General features: G+C 37.1%; 1 protein-coding gene across 1 annotated transcript; it reads left to right on the forward strand.

Moving 5' to 3' along the window:
• Positions 1-971: 971 nt before the first annotated feature.
• On the forward strand, positions 972-13,351 carry LOC139134028 (R-spondin-3-like). The gene is made up of 3 exons (XM_070700869.1): positions 972-1,120; positions 9,491-9,676; positions 11,291-13,351. Exons 1-3 carry the CDS (start codon positions 1,081-1,083, stop codon positions 11,497-11,499), a joined length of 435 nt encoding a protein of 144 aa, XP_070556970.1. The 5' UTR covers positions 972-1,080; the 3' UTR covers positions 11,500-13,351.
• The last annotated feature ends 4,136 nt before the right edge of the window (positions 13,352-17,487 follow it).

Raw genomic sequence — 17,487 nt, forward strand, 5'->3', positions numbered from 1 at the left:
CAACAGTCTTCTAAGAGTTTTACTTTTGTCAGACTGTAGGTATTCTGGATTGCAATCTTATTGGAGACAGCTTCTGTACCGTTAGTCTTAGAATTGCTTTTTATTGTCTCTCAGGGTTCCTGTTTTTTAATGTGTGTTGTAATCTGTCTGTACTTTCTTGTAGTTTGGTGTTGTACTTTTTTGTTGTACTGTGTAGCTTTTTTGATTCTATGGACGGTCCTTGTACCTGTCTGAAATAAAGTTTAAAATATAATAATAATAATAATACATACATACATACATACATACATACATACATACATACATACATACATACATACATACATGAGCACAGGCGAACAATACCCTTAGAGAGATCTACAAATGTTCAATTGAAATTTGTAGATAGATTCCAAACACAAGTCGTCGACATAATTAATAAATCCATAAAATTACTTCAGACACTTTCGAGAGCAGACTGAATCAAACTAATACCGTTTTCGTGAACTGTACCCTACCTACATTATCTGGAAGGACATGTATTAGGCCTGTTAAAAACCGGGAGAATTATTAGTTAAACGCTATTGATAGACACAAGGTCCCTCCGTCCCTCCGAAGGCCATATTACGACAATAGTGATAAAAACGTGCGAATTCTAGGATTACCCGTCCTTGACAGTTTGTCAAGTATCTTTCAACATGTCAAACAATATAAGTATTATCTCATATCAAAAATGGCCGATTTTGTCCCTGTAAGCTAGCTAGCCACTGCTTGATTGCCTCAGACGTAAACATATTCACAAGTAAATCGATCGAAATTTTGACAGATATATGATTTAGGCCCTAACGATGCATGTACTTGTGTTGGTAACTTGTTTACGCTCGGTCTTACAGTCTATCTTTCACACGATTTATTATACAAGATCAAACCACAGACAAGCTTTCTCCTTGTCTGTGATCAAGCCCAATGCTTTCAGTCCTTTTCTTTCTCAGAATGTAAAGTCGACAACTGTGCAAATGCTTTGGTCGGACTTTCTGCACTCGGTGTCAATCTCCATACTACCTCTCAGAAGGCGATTGTGTTGAAACTTGCCCGGATGATATGTACCCAGATGAAAAAACAAGCGAGTGCAAACGTACAGGTAACCCTTATGCCAGCATTGGCAATTTTAATGACTTGTTTGGTTTGATTCCGAATCTTTCATGCAGGACATCCATGCATTATGTTTTCTCTGATACTACCATCCTTCGCTTTCTTGTAATCTGCTTTACGCCGTATTAAATTTCATCTTTTAAATGTTAAATACACCTGAACAAATAATATTTTTTCTGCAATCGGAACAAAGCTCGGGGATCTCAAATTATGACTCGATTTGTTAAGTTAGAATGCGCCTCGGGGACAAATATCTGGACTCTCTAATTTTTACAAATCTCTTCTGGTATATTACTTGATGGGGTTCATTTATAGCTCTTTGTGTAAGAAATGTTTTCACGGCCGTTTTATTTTTTCGCCGGAAAGTCGAAAATTTTATTTTCCTCCATAGAGTGAACAGACGGATGGCGGCATTTTGAATTTCAAATATCGGTAAATCTTCGGTAATCTGTTTCCCCTGTACTAAAATGTGCACGGTGACACCCGATTTTATTCTTGATTTTGAAAGAGAAGGGTGAGTGAAGTATTCCTATAGGAAAGTTTGAGCAAAATTTTCAGTCTTCTGTTCGAGGTGCATACTACCTTAAGCTTTTATTGTAATCTTTGTGTCGTCTGCAAAATTAAGCTTACAGTCTACATGCAATGAGTATCTTGACACGTTGTACTGTTGACTATGATGTTTGATCTTGCATTTCAATGCAGAAATAAAGATCGATACTTTTGAAAGTTATGGCTCGCTCGCATTCTTCTAAAAGAAAGATAACATAATGTGTCGAATAACGAACCTGGAGCTGATATCTATTTGAACGTTCCCTAGATTATTGTGACATTCAAGCAAAAAGTTTCGGCCAGTATACCGCACTCCCGATCCACGGTGTCAACCACGTATTTCGCTCCGAAGTACGTTTAATCAATAGTGCCTGTCACTCAACTACGTAGATACTTTATTTTTATTTATTTATTTATTTCGAGAGCAGCTCATCCACCAAAATGTACAGAAAAAAGGGGGGCACAAACTATAAAAAACTAATACAAATGGAAATGAAAATATCAGACAGAGAAAACTTAAAGATACCATGCGATTTGTGATGAATCCGTTCTGCTGTACTTACTCTGTACGGTAATACACTGAAAATTTCGCGCTTCGCTCTCTGAGTGAACCTGTGTGAAAGCATCAAATCTTGAGAACTCTTTAATTTCTCATTACCAACGCTTGGTTTGAATATTCACCCTCCTAAACTGAAATTTTTACCATACTTATACCTATAAGACATGTTGAAATGACATATCAACGCTTCCACAGTACAGTAGAATGTCTTTATTTGTTAACGTTTTGAAATTTTACCATCGTTTTCCGGTAACCTCAAACAACTACGTATAGTTGTCTGAGAGGTAAGAAGATCACTAAAGTGGACAATAACTTTATTGTTTGACTTATAATATATACAATTATGAAGAACTAGTTCGATTCCCAAATTCAAAGACTAGTAGTCCAGTAGCCAATCTCGCCATCCCTTAATATTTCCCGTTACTCTCGATAATCCAGCGAGATTAGGAAACAAATCACGCGAGATTATATAATCACATCATTAAATCCAAACACGTTACCTCCACCAGACAAAAATATAAATACTAATTGGGATTATCAGCCTATTGACGGAGTTATACAACTGTAATTAAATCTTTTCAATTTCTAACCAGAACAGTTTTACTGTGGAGAAATCATCGTTCATTGCGTAATTCTGTTGAATTAATTATGAACTATACAAATTTGAGGACGTCTATAATGAAATTCGGGATTTAGCTCTCACAGCCAGCGTAGCCAAGTTACAGTTGACGCACGGGTCGTAGAGTGCGTTCCGCTGTTGCCATGCTCCATGACGTAGTTAGTGACTCGATCACCCTTAACTGAGTCCTCTCTGATCTTTCAGCTCTCATCTTTGCAATTGATCATTTTCTGATGATTCACGATATCGCAGGACTTTGGTATTAAGTCTATTGAATGTTTTGCTCCTCTCCTAGTAGAACTTACACCATCGTCCAAATGTGCAAGAATTGAGGTGATTTTCCACTTTTTCGTAAATTTATGACAAAATCACTGAGAAGATGCTATAAGTTAACGTATGTGATGACTGCTTGCGCATACGACAAATATAATGCAAAGTAATATGCGCTTGCAAAATTTGTATCGTGCTTCGGCTAAAATTTTTAGACGTCAGATTTTTATTGCGGATAAATCTCAAATGTTAGGCCTCCTTGGTGACACGAGATGGATGTACCTTGGTTAGGTAATCGTTTCTCACAAAATTCCTTTTTCTCGTCTCTTTCTTAAATCAGTAGCCGGGTTATGCGTGATTGGAGTAACAGACCGTTGAAAAAAAAAACGACCGAAAGATAATAATTGAATTTTAAGCTGATCTGACCTGACCTCTTAGTGCCGAGCTATTATCGGCAGTAGTGTACATGTGTTTTATGTCATAGATTGCGGACATTGACCCTGAGGTCAGGGTCTATGGCAACGCAAAGTCACTTTTAGAGTCAGGTGCAACAAACTTGTCAGTTCGGTCAATTTACAAAATCATCCTAAAACATGTTTCTTTAACTGATATAATCATTTCACATATTTTTAATCGTGACCTTATAATTTTGAGGGGAAAGTCAAAGTGTTCGTAACTTCCCTCCCAACAACACATGCGTAAAACATGCCCTCCCACTGAATAATAATGCCCCCCCCCCAGTATCAATGGTCTGGCCGTCCCCATTCCCCATAACAGTCACGGTTCAACATCCCCTCTGCATGCCCTCTCGCAAACAGTGACAGTTCCCCTCTACCATTAGATGTACATACGTGTATCATTTAAACCTTGCAACATTGCTCCCCTCTTATGCACAATCCCTTCCTTGAAGTTCTATGAACCACAGCATTCCCCTCCCCCTCCCTATTTTCTGGTACCAACAACCAAGAACTTTCTCCCTCCCAACGGTTAAATTGACCTTGTCTTCCTACTGACTGAAATTTGCCCCAACCCCTGCTGAAAAACTGGGCAAGAACATCTTTCAGCACGAACAGCTTCGTTGGCGGCACCTGTAGAGTTGTCATCGCTTGGAGTGTACATTTGCCCACCAAGTATAGCAAGTCAGATATGTCTACTACGTATGACAGGGCAGATGTCGCATCGTTTCCAGAATAGAACTTAGGGACTGGTCAGTTTCTTCGACCTGGGGGGGCGGTGGATTATTTTTTGCCGACGTCAAAAAGTGGCTGACCCCTATACCAAATTTTGAAAACAGGGTGACCCCCCGGGCGCGACATAGGTAAGACAAAAGGTGGACATAAATTATATATAATATATATATATATATATATATATATATATATATTATATTTTACATTTTACATATATTTATATTTTAAATAGTCATTCTATGTTTTAATGAAATTGTTGACATGTCAGTTGTAAGATAGGAATTTCAAAGTGTCAATCTTAAAGTTTGAATACAGTACATTTTGAATGAGCTGTATTTTGAATGAGCTGTGAATGTATTTCACACTTTCTATGCTTAACCAGATGTCCTGAACTGTTGTACAGAAATGGATGTCAATCATTAATATCAAAGAGGAAAAAGCAGTGAATCAAAAACTTTGATGGGCAACCATCCAATTAAATCTCCTGAGGAGCCATAGAGAGCTTTTTAAATCTGATGTGTACAGTGTCTGACAGGACCTTTTCTTGTAACATTGAAACCATAAAGCACAGCTAATAATGACAAAACTGCCTTCTTAACTGTTATTTGTTCATAAAAAAAGCATCTTTCTACAGAAAACCTGTGAAACAAAGGAAAATAACTGCATCGATGAGAAGGAAAGATGTCTTGTCATTTTTCTATCTCTAAAATAAGTCACTGTATCAAATATATATTGTGAAATATTTGTGCATGCTGCTTTCTCATACTGAATTCTCATAGAGAGAACAGAAAAGTATCAGGAATTTGTCATCCTTTTCATATGAAATGCAGATTTCATAATGGTACACTTTCACTAAGCAAACATCAAGATTTCTCTGATATCTCTGATATATATGCCTTGTATATTAAAGTCATGCACCTGAAGGGCATGCTGAAAAATGTCTGATATATTAAAGTAATGAGCTTGAAGAGCACGCTGAAAAATATTGAACATACAGATATCTCTGATGTATGTATGCTTGATATGTTAAAGTTGGGCGTGCTGAAAAATGTGACTGATTATTAAAGTTACGCGCCCGAAGGGCGCGCCGAAAAATACAACTGAATGATGAAATTTGTGGCTGACACTAGCATTTTAGACAATGATGAGCCTGTGTCAAAATTCAAAAACACACTGACCCCCCCTATTGGGCATTTCAAAAACATGGTGACCCCCCCTATCACCAAAGTCAAAAACAGGGTGACCCCCCCCCATGAATCCACCGCCCCGCCCTAGGCTGAAGAAACTGACCAATCCCTATACCCACAGCTTTATTAAGAAACGACGCGACATTTAGCCTCTGGCAGAAGTAAATGTCATGTTGACCGCGCCAAACAGTCAAAATCCCTCAAAGCCTCGAACCGCACGAAAATTGTCCACTGTTGCGGGATGTGGCATGTTTTCAGATACATGCAGTAATGGCGCCACACCATGCCTCATTTTGGAAGTACAGACATCTAACGTAACGCATAAATCTTTGTCTTTCCCTATAAAATCAAAGAATAATGCAAACGAATGTTTTAGCTTGGTTTATTACACCTCACGTATTATTCAGGTACTGTGATCGGCTGAGCCTCACTGACGTGATATAGAACAAAAAGTGATAGAACATGGCACAGGTGATATGCCCTGTCGCGTGCGCTGATATAGCCCTGTCGCGTGCAGTGATATAGCCCGCTACCACGTTCTGGAATACCGCGCGTCCTTTCTGCGCGTACCACACATCATCGCGTACATTTGCTTGGTATTTTCTGTGAAGCAATGGCTTTTGAAAAGGTACAAGAAATTAGCTAGACCTGAAGTACACGTTTAGTACATTAACGAGAAAAGCTTGAACAACACTGTCTTCGTTTTTAGACGTTAATTCAACTTCATGTAGCATTGCGATCGAGGAACAAATCGAACGTTTCACTGTGGCGAGTCTCGATCGACACTTGACTGCATTCTGAGCAAAGTTTCGAAAACAAGTGTTTGTTCGGTGTAATAAAATTAATAACACACGCTAGCACGGGCAAGATCACGATTTGTTGCCAGCCCTCGGGCTGGTGCTCATGACGGTAATATTGATGATACCCTCGCCTTCGGCTCGGGCATCATCAATATTACCGTCATGAGCACCATCCCTTGGGCGGGCAACAAATCGTGATCTTGCCTTGCTGGCGTGTGTTATTATTTAATTATCATGACTCGGTAAAAATTGTGGACCTAATTTTCCTGCCATGAAAGTTTCTCATTCTGGTAAGAATCGAAAATATTATGTGCCTTTGAAATTAGGGAAACGTCATTATTTACGGCCTGGGGGAGGTCGGAGGAATTTCATCGGAAACTCCGAAATTTCGAGTAACCCCCATGCAAACCATGATGAATTTCAGTCACCCGCCTCTCTAACCGAGAAATTTTGACTTCTCCCTCAGAAAGTGAAACACCAATACACGTATTTGTAAAATTTACATAAATACAGCAATAGTAAAGACCTTTCAAATCCTAATGTACCCTGCTAGATTATCTTCGGTTATCTCATGACGGTTGAAAAAGGTGAAACCAAGAAAATGAACTTCAAAGTGACAACAAAAGACAGATATAAAAATTCACGCTATAACCAGTATCAAACCATATAGTATTGTTAGCTACTATAACTATAGTCTATAGAAGCTATTGGGATGGGTATCCGTCCGGCGTCCGTCGTCAGTCTGTATGTATGTATGTATGTATGTATGTATGTATGTCCGTTTGTGAGGCGTCCGTCCACTCAAATATCTTGAGAACCGCAGTACTTACTGATTTGATATTTGTTGTGTAGATGAAAAATATGATTTTGAGAAGCTATTTTTTTTAATTTTTTGATATTGTTGAAAATATGCAAATTAACGCCAAAAAAGGCGTTTTTGGTAAAAAATCTTCTTCTTCATAACCGCTGGTCAGACAGCTTTGTTATTTGGTATACAGGTCCCTAGGGATAACCCAACTTAGATTTGTAAAAATTGTGATGAAATATGCAAATGTGTATTTTTAAGGAATTTTTTTGTCATTTTTTGACTTACATTGTATGTAATTCTTGTACTGTATAAACCCTATCAATTCATCCAGAAAAAAATAATATGATTTTAAATAATTGAATTAATTAGGAAATCATCAAAGCCAAAATAATTTTAGTGTAGAATTATTAGAAAGTTCAACTTTTTTGACAGTTCATAGTGAAATGCTTACCATCTTGGAGGATTAAAACATGTAGAGGCAACTTTCCTGAATCCCAACTTTGACATATTCTGAACCGTCATTTATTGTGCCCTGTATGTTATCTAAAAGAAATTGCTCATAATAGTTTGTCATGATAGGGTGGTCAAATAAATAGAGATAGAGAAAGTTCTAATTTCCATTTATGGTTGACTTGGTAAGGATAAAAAAGGATAAAATAAAATTACTTTTTGAGGAAAAAAATAGAGTGGTCAATTGAAAGAGTGGTCAAAGTGATAGGGTTTTTATGGTAAAGCTGGGCTGTAAGATTCCTCATGTGCTATTTATAGCAATTATGCAATCTGTGTAAACAGTGCAATGAAAGTGTTACATGATTCCTTATAATGCTTTTGATGACCTTGAACTTCTTAAGTTTCAAACATTTGTCTCTTCTGTGTGCTTTCTCTGATTACCTACAGGCTCAACTTATTCAACAGAACTTATTTGCCATGTTAATTTGAGAGTTAAAATGTGCTTGGTTAATAGGATGAAAATACAGATAAAGATAACCAGCTGAAGATTCTTTATAACCTGACAGATATGCTGTTTTTTATGACGTAAAGGAATTAAGGAATTTTTTTCCATTTTTGGTCAGGCCATCCTGAAATGAGCTATCAAAGATATCCACCTTCTTCATCAATACATGTGTCACAAAAGGTTATTCTCTACATAACAAAGCAGAGCTCTGTCAACTCTTGGGTCGCTTGTATTTTCAAAACCGCTGGTCAGACAGCTTTAATATTTGGTTTACAGGTCCCTAGGATGACCTTAGTGAGATAATTTCATACAGTCAGGAAATATTTAATTTTGTATCCATGTCTATAGTAGCTTCAGGGACTTTGGCCCTATGTTTTAATTTAGATGGTACAACGACAGGGTTATTAACTAGGATATCTGACTAGGCAGAATTTGAAAGTACGGGGGACACGCCAGAGGCTGAGGGGAAAGCCTCAGAGGGGCTGTCCCCTTTTTTCATGGAATCTTTGAAGAAATTGATATGTGCAATGGTGCAGTCTGGTACAATCTGAGAGGTGTTTTTTAGTTTATTTATACTAAGAAAAACCGTTAGAACACCTGAAGGGGAGAGCACGAGAAGTGTCCCCCTTTCGCATCGAAAATTTTGAGAAATTGATGTGTGAATGGTGTAATCTGCGAGGTGTTTCAATTCATTTTGCACCAAAAATTTAGTACCCCCTTCTTTCTCTCCACATTTTGAGCAACCCCCCTGAAGCTTTCAATTTTTTGAGTGACCCCGTCACATTCCTCCAATCCCCAGACCGTAAATAATGACGGCTCCCTTATCTGTTGCAGGGGTGTTAATACTACATGCATATGGTTTGGATAACTGCCCCATTTCTGCCGCTGGCTGCGCTGTACTCCAAGAAATGGGCTCAGTATGCGACAGTCATTTTTGTCAATATTCTGGTTTATCACTGACTATTGAATCATTTAGCAATGTTGCACATGCGTCCCGAGGACTTTCGCATGAGATCGTCATAGCACAAGGCTATTCTTTTCCCCTGCCCTAGTTCTGGACACAGTTACCTCCTTTGAATACACACGAGAGCGTATTTTATACGTAGAGCAAGCTGACATCATAAATGAACCCTGGCGAAAGAAACAACTCACCAACCAGATTGCTCGATAAAGCTGGTCAATGACAATCATGGAAAGAACAGCACACACCAGACCCCTTTCATGAGCACAACGCAGCAAACAACAGAAATGGGACACGGGAACTATGAGGGCCACGTCTGCTTTGAGTGTGATTCATGCATGGAGCAAAAATAATTTGTAGGCACCGGTGAGGGCCGTTGAAACTCCTGTATGAGAACAATTAGGAAACCCAAAACCTTTGCGAAGATAAGTTAATGTGAAACTTTCTGGTTTTATTTGCAGTCGACTGCGAGGTTTCCACGTGGAGCGCTTGGGGGATTTGTTTGAAAATGGATAAAGCATGTGGCTTTAAACGGGGACTAGAAACCCGCACAAGAGAAGTTATCGTAAAGCCCTCGTCACAGGGCAGATCTTGTCCGACGATAAGAGAGTCCAAGCCATGCAAGATGAAGCCCAGACACTGTCCAGGTGAGAATCACGCTCCAAGCAGAGGGGCCGGGCGCTGTATGGAATGCTTGCATCATTTCCAAAATTTGGTGGTGATTTGCCAGGTTTTTATATAAAAAAGATTAACGGGGTACTATATCGTAGCGTACAAGATATCTGTGCTTGTATCAAATATCATAATTTTGTAAGGAAAACAATCGACCTAAGTTTCCCACATGACAGAGTGGAATGAGGAGGAAAGTATTCATACTCGTTTGTTATATCTTACCTCACCTGTGGCAGTATTTGTGATGTTAGATTTCATAAGATCCATACTCCCAACGATTGCGGCTATAAATTTGTTAATAAAAGTGAGAAATTGATGTCCTTCACTAACATCATTTAGCGTGTGTGATTCATTGAAAAACGCGCTCAGTTAGAGAGGCACCATTGCAAACACTTCGATTGAAGTTCTTATCAGACCGAGATCGTTGTAAGGGCCTGGTCAGATTTCATAGGAGGGGTGGCTGGTGCGAAGAGTTACCATTCATGCAGCACTTTGAGGCTGGCCATTTCATTTCGTGCACGAATAGGCAGCGGCTCTGCAATTTTAGTGCATGGACATAGGGAAAGATCAAGTGATACTTTACAACACTGTGGAAAGCAAGGCCTAGGAATTTTCAGTATATGGGGAAATCATGAAATATGCTGAACTGAAGATTGTAAAGATAGATCACTGTAGTTTTGACTGTACTTGTACTGTCAAATACGTCCTCTCTATAGCTGATAAAACGCACATAGAACATTGTCATTACTTTAACACTTTGTACAAAATCTATCTTCACACATAGAAACATCAAAATATGTAAAAGAAAATTACAAACTTTGTTTTATACCAATAAAAGAACTTTTCGTGAAGTTCATATTGCAGCGAACACATCTTTGTTAAAACATACCATATGGAAAACGTGAAGAGGACATATTTTCATATTTTAATAAACCAAAAAGCCAAGAAAGTATTAAATCAGTCTCTTTCACTACTGTGGTCCGTCATAAATTTTTTTTCAATATTTCTGTCACAAATTTGCCACTTCTTTTTTTCTTTTGAAATGTTGCGGTGTCTATTGGATTGTAAACCCATCATGAATAAAGTCAGAAATATTATTGCTGACACTCAAATTGCTTATGTAAATTACTTTGTCGACAATATGCTGACAGACTACCTTTATATTGGCATTTCTATCTGGAATGTTAAAAGACTACCAGGAAAAGGTCCTTGTTTTTGATCAAGGATAATGGGAAAGGTCAGCATTTGTGTGCAAGCATTCAGAGGAGGGCCAGTACTAAGTTTGAAAAGCACCAGCCCTTCCCATATTAATTTTGTCCTGGCCCTAACTTGTATAAATGTACTGTGGATAGTATCGAAAGTTACGACAAAGTATTCCTAGTAAGGCATTTTGACGTTTTGATAGTAAGGCTGTTTGATTTTCTTCAACCAAGTAAAGATATAATTCTTTTTAAACCAGCAGCAAGTCACGCATGCGCAGGGTGTAATTCACGTCGGCTCTGCTCGGCACCACCCGGAGGAAAAAAACGTCCCCATACATATTTACACCTCTTTCCCCTGTTAATTGTTATATCCCTTTACTCTCACAGACCATCTCAACAGTTCAGAACCGAAACCTGCTGAAGAAAGGGGTAAGAATAATAAAGAAAAGAACACGGAAAGGGGCAATAGAGACAAAAGGAGACGGAAAAAGAACAAGTCCAGACGGAGAAAAAGGGTTCGGGAAGAGCGAAAACGGCGACGTAAAAATAACAGGCGGTCCCAGAAAAGCGAGAAAAGATGCAAAAGCAGACACTGACAGCGTGATCTCATCAGAACAAAGGGTTTAAAACAGACACTGCCTGTTAGATGTAGCTGGCCAAACCAGAAGTCAATATTTCCCAAGATCACATGCTTGAGCCTGACACTTCATCGGTGTAACTGGATACTCCAACGTAAATTAATTACGGACCGGAACATCTTGTTTCATGTATATTGGAATATGACAACAAAACGGTGACCAGAATTTCGACGGTGAAGACATGGTGGCGAACATTTCTAGTTTGTTAAATGGACTAATAAGAACAATGCTTGCAACAGTCTTCGTGTTCGATACCACAGAAACAGTCTTTATGTTCGATACCATAGAGACAATCTGCGTGTTCTGTGCCATAGAAACAATCTCCATGGATTGTAACCGACTTAAAACTCGCTACATTATCCAGGAGTAAGTTTACTTTGATATTATCTAACGAACTGAAGGCGGTGCAAAATTGATTTGGGAAGGCTACCTCACGCGCCAACGACCAATAAATGGACGTTCACAAGGTTATTATTGTTACCATGTCAACAGCTAATGAGCTAATGGTTCATACTCCCAATGTAAATACATCTGCGTTTCCTTGGAGACTAACTCAAACTCGAACTCGACTGGTTTATTTTTCGTTGGTCTTTTTTTTAAGGAATGTCAGTAGTGTATGCAAAGATGCATATGGTGCTTTCTACAAGGGGCACTTCCAAAACTTACTTAACTCATGGTACAACTCCGGACAGGTTCAGCAAAAGCGGAACCAGTCATATTTCATCGTCTGTTGTTGTTCGTGTTCAGAAGATGTGTATTTTAGAAATCGTTTACTTCACTGTTACTGTATTGTATCAAAAGTTTGAAACTCACCAGAAAACAATGGTTTCCGCTTGATAATAATGGGGACATGAACAGCCAACTGCCTAACATATATACTTGCAATGATATATCATTAATATTTTCGGAAAAAATCTTAATTTTAAGACAACTATTGTGCTGATTTTCGACTCAAAACCTTAAATGAGGCATTATTTGACTTTAAATGACTTCAAATCCATTCTGAATAATATTAAGACATCATACATATGCAGTGTTGAAAATCGTTTATGAGCAGTCACGTTTTTATATCTTAAAAGTGTTTGTAAATTTATTTTTATTAAGAGCAGTGCGTGCTCGTAAATTATTTTGGACGTGCGTCATCATGTCGTACAGCTGTCTTTATCAAAAGGCATTGTCACCGAAGCATTAAGTTTACTGTGCCATTAAGGTAGCTCGCACCACGAAAGTGAAAGTATTAAACTTCTGCGCAAGCTATCATCAATGAAAATATTCAACTATTCTCTTTCAAAATCAAAAATAAAAGTCAAGGGTCAACGTGCAAATTTGAGTAACAGAGAAACAAACTACCTTAAATTTACCGATATTTGATATTCAAAAAATGGAAAAATATTAAATTTTCTTATTTGACAAAAATAAGCCGGTGAACAGTTTACTTACTACAGGTTCTGTAAATGACACCACTCCAGTTGTAGACAAGAAAATGTTGAGAAAAATTTTGAGAGTACGAACTTGTCCCCGAGGCACATTCTACCGTATGGTCAGGCGTTACTCACTGAGGGCGCTATCTTTCTCAGGACCGACAAGGAGATACAATTTTTGTATTTACATAAGGATTTCTTTATAAAAGGTAGATGAGAATGTAAATAGTGATGTAGCAATCTTATTTAAAACTATAACGATATTATGTGATCGTACACGTAACTTGAATTTTGAATTCTGCTAGAAGACGTGTTTGTACAACTTTTATTCTGGCAGTTTGTAGATTTCAGCTAAAGTGAGAATAAATCACCATTTAAATAATGATCGACATTTGACTGTACGACTGCCTTTTAATGGTGTATGTTTTCATGCTTGTATATGACTGTGTGTCTGTGTGTCTGTGTCTATGTATGTATGTATGTATGTATGTGTATGTATGTATGTATGTATGTATGTATGTATGTATGTATGTATGTATGTATGTATGTATGTATGTATGTATGTATGTATGTATGCGTGTATGTGTGTATGTGTGTATGTATGTATGTATGTATGTATGTATGTATGTATGTATGTATGTATGTATGTATGTATGTATGTATCTATGTATCTATGTATCTATGTATCTATGTATATATGCGGTGTGTCTGTGTGTGTGCATCTACTTACCACGAAATCTACATTTTTCACCTTAGTATTTAGTGTGATAATTGATTCGTCATAGGTTCAAGAGTGGTCTTTGTTCAAGTGACATTATTCCTGAAATATACAAATCAGTTTTAAAATGCTCAAATAGTCAAAAATCAAAACAAGGATGTACTTATCCAATTGCTTTAGCCTAATATTTATAAGATCTACTAAATTTGGAACAATATTTACAAATATAAATTTCTAGGTTTTTTCATTACAATACACTAAAACAACTTCAATCTGTTGTAAAACTATCCTTATCACTTATTAAATTTGATATGTTGGATTTCAGAAACGCATTCTCGGATTCGTCCAAATACTATAAAATTTTCATATTATGATTTCACATATTTGACTAAACAACTTTTAACAAAAGGTACCTCAGTGATAATTATGAATATTTTGACTTCGATTCCTAGAGATGACATTAGAAAATGTTTACTACAGATGTTCAAATTTACATAAATATGTTTTCATTGCAAAGTTTCTCATTCAGCCACAACAATTGTGTTCCTCATATCACTTGGCTGATGACTTTTCAAATTACTGCTCCCTATTAATGACGTCATTCATGATACCACCTTTTTGCAAAAGAACTGAACCTGAAGGGTGGATAAGGTTCTATTTGACAAGTGAAATGTTCATCACTGTTGATCAAATGGGAGGATTTTTTCTTTTATCAAATTGTATTTGCATCGTGCTTCATCTTGAAACATGCTGAAACTTGGTCAGCAAACTTTATCTTAAGCTACCTCGTCTGGCTATCCCTGACGCTAATTTATGACCAATGATACAGCAATGACATGATTTCTGGTAATTTTTGGTTTCAGTCAGAAATACAGATTATGATAACATAACGACTTTTAAAGTACTTCCCGTTGATACTGTGTTGCAACTCCCACAGGAAGTTGTAGAGGTGTGTGACATCAGAATGGACTACTTTTCCCATGGCAAAAATCAACAACAACAAAACTAAGCATAGGTCAAATTTTATCCAAAAAACCCCTAAATATGTGTTGATAACATGAGAAATATCCCTTGGCTGTAGACAAAACTCTACAATGCTATATAATATAATAAAATATTCCTGAAATTTGTGAAGATCCCCTGCTGGCCTTGATATACATGACGCGTAATCAACTCTGGTGAACTCGTCTGTTGACTGATCCGGGATTACTCCTGGTCATGAAACGCTTATTCAGTTTTTGCTTTCATGATGTTTGTTAGATGAAGTCCCTGATAAAGATCTGATTTTGACCTTTTATAACTGAGTGGGTTAATTTTATCAGTCTGCAGGGTAGGTAGCAGCCTTACCAAATTGGCTGGATTGGGGGGGGGGGGCAAAATTAATGCAATCTTGCATTTAAAATTGGGGAAAGCAGTCAATTTGCATAACTTTTGTAATTTACATTATATCCATTTTGGCATGCGCAATTTTGGATAATAATAAATATGGTATCTTTTAATGGTAGCTGATGAAAATATGTTACATTCACAGTGAAACAAAGCCTTAGTAAAAAGTACGGTAAATCAAGTCTTGTTAGCTAGCATCCTTTTAAAGCTAATTTAGCCAATTGTTTAAAATCGCTAATTTAAAATGCCGCTAATTTAAACTTTCCCCCATATTGGCTATGGTCAAGATGTCTTTTCATCTAATTAAAAACCCGCTGATTGCCATAAAAATCCAAAATTGCTAAAGCAGCATGCAGCTAATTCAAAGCGCTTTACAGTAGTTGGTACAATGTACGTGCTTTCTCAAATACTTAGAACAGCATAACGCTCTTTTTCTCCCAAACTATTTGCCTTACACTTTGTGCAAGTAAACTAGTATTTTGGACAGGTGTTTCCTGCCAGTTTTGAAAACAAGTACACGTTTATAGTCCCGCTGTTTGTCTGACTCGAAGATTCTCCTTGTCTTTGTCGTTACAATGAAAATTGAATTTTTAACTTCGATCCAATGTACAACTTGTTCCTCATACTAAAACATTAACTGGCAGATCCTCAGACTTTATTTGGAATAGTCGGTAGCCCTAAAAAGCGAAGTTTGTGAATTATCACAATATCACTCTAATCGTCAGCCTCGGGGACAGATCTCTCAGACCCTTCTTATTCCTTTCTTATCTACCACTTGGTGGGGCTTAATTTAAAGCGCTTGGTGTAATGAAACTTTCTACCATTTTTGTTTTTCGAAAATCAAAAATTTTATTTTCCTCCATAGAGTTAACACAGAGATGGCCGCCAGTTTGAATTAAAATTATCGGTAAACTTACAGTGGTCAGAAATTTAGTCTTTCTGGTTTTCGAACTTGGAGACAATTTATGGGAGACTTTGAAATTGAATGATGGTCTAGTTTGAAGAGTTAAACGTATGGGAAACTTTGTTTATCTGAACCAAATAATACGGATTCTACTACAGCAAACTACGGCCACACAGTACATCCTACACTACAGCATAAATTTCTCCTCTTGTATTATCGGAATGTATGTAATGTAATAATGGTTTATTTCCTTTTCGAAAATGTGTGAAAAAGCACACTCACAAAGACAGTTACATGGAGAAAGTGTTGATAAGTGTAGGAAAAACGAGAGTGAAAAATAGTTGTCTTGCAACTAATCGGGTCACTCCCGAATACCTGGTAATTTGACACATTCACTGTATGGGCTGAAATTTATCAATGAATTACATGGAAAATGCGGATCAAAAATTTGCAGCAGTAACTATGGAGGCGTGAAAGCTCTCAGGAAGACAAAAATGATACACAGCATAAACTTGATAAAATAAAACCGTTTCCAAGTTTCAAATTCACACAAAGGGAATTTATGGAAAAATAAAAACCAAGGATTAATGTACATCAATGACCAGTGAGACTATTCTGAAGATAATTTTTGTATTCCACTTTAAAGCGATATCTATTGTGTATTTCTCTTATTTCAATGGGTATAGCATTCCAGACTTTCGTTGCAGCATATTTTACAGTAAATTCACCTGCCTTATGTCTAATTTTTGGTATGGCTAGATCGTTACGAACACTTTGTCTTGTACTATATCTATGTTGAATCGGGACAAAAAAGTCTTTAAAAGTATCTGGTAGTCTGTGGTTTAAAACATCATGTACAAAAATTGCAAGCTGTAGTTTATGTTGCTTGAAAACATCTAAAATACCAAGTTTCTTAAAAAGTGGGGACGAGTTTGCGTTATAATCGCTGAAGGTCATTATACGGACCATCTTTTTCTGAACCAGGAAAATATCATTCAAATAAGTAGGAGAAGTATTTCCCACACTTCAAGGCCATACATTATGTGGGGTAAAACAAAGGAATTGTATAACAATACAAGTGTAAATAGCGGTACTTCATGACGTAATTTCAGGAACACACCTGTTAACTTACTGATTTTCATTCTTACTTGTACAATGTGATGTTTCCATGATAAATTACTGTCTATAGTTACCCCTACAAAAGATGCACTGTCTACTCTTTCTAAAATTTCATTTTTCATTCTTAGTGAACCTTCACATATACAATCTTTTCTATTACTTTTTATAATTGCATATTTAGTCTTTTTAGAGTTTATAGTCAGCCTGTTAGCATCGCACCAATCAGTCACAGCAGATAAATTGTTAGTAACCACATTCAAATCAAGTTTACAGGATTTTTGTATGGTGTGAAAAAGATTTGAATCATCGGCGTACAGTCTAAAATCAAGAACATCAGATGAACAAGGAAAATCATTAATATAAATAAGAAATAAAGTAGGTCCTAGGATCGATCCTTG

The sequence above is a fragment of the Ptychodera flava genome, chromosome 5 (genome assembly GCF_041260155.1).
Source record: "Ptychodera flava strain L36383 chromosome 5, AS_Pfla_20210202, whole genome shotgun sequence".
NCBI lineage: Eukaryota > Metazoa > Hemichordata > Enteropneusta > Ptychoderidae > Ptychodera > Ptychodera flava.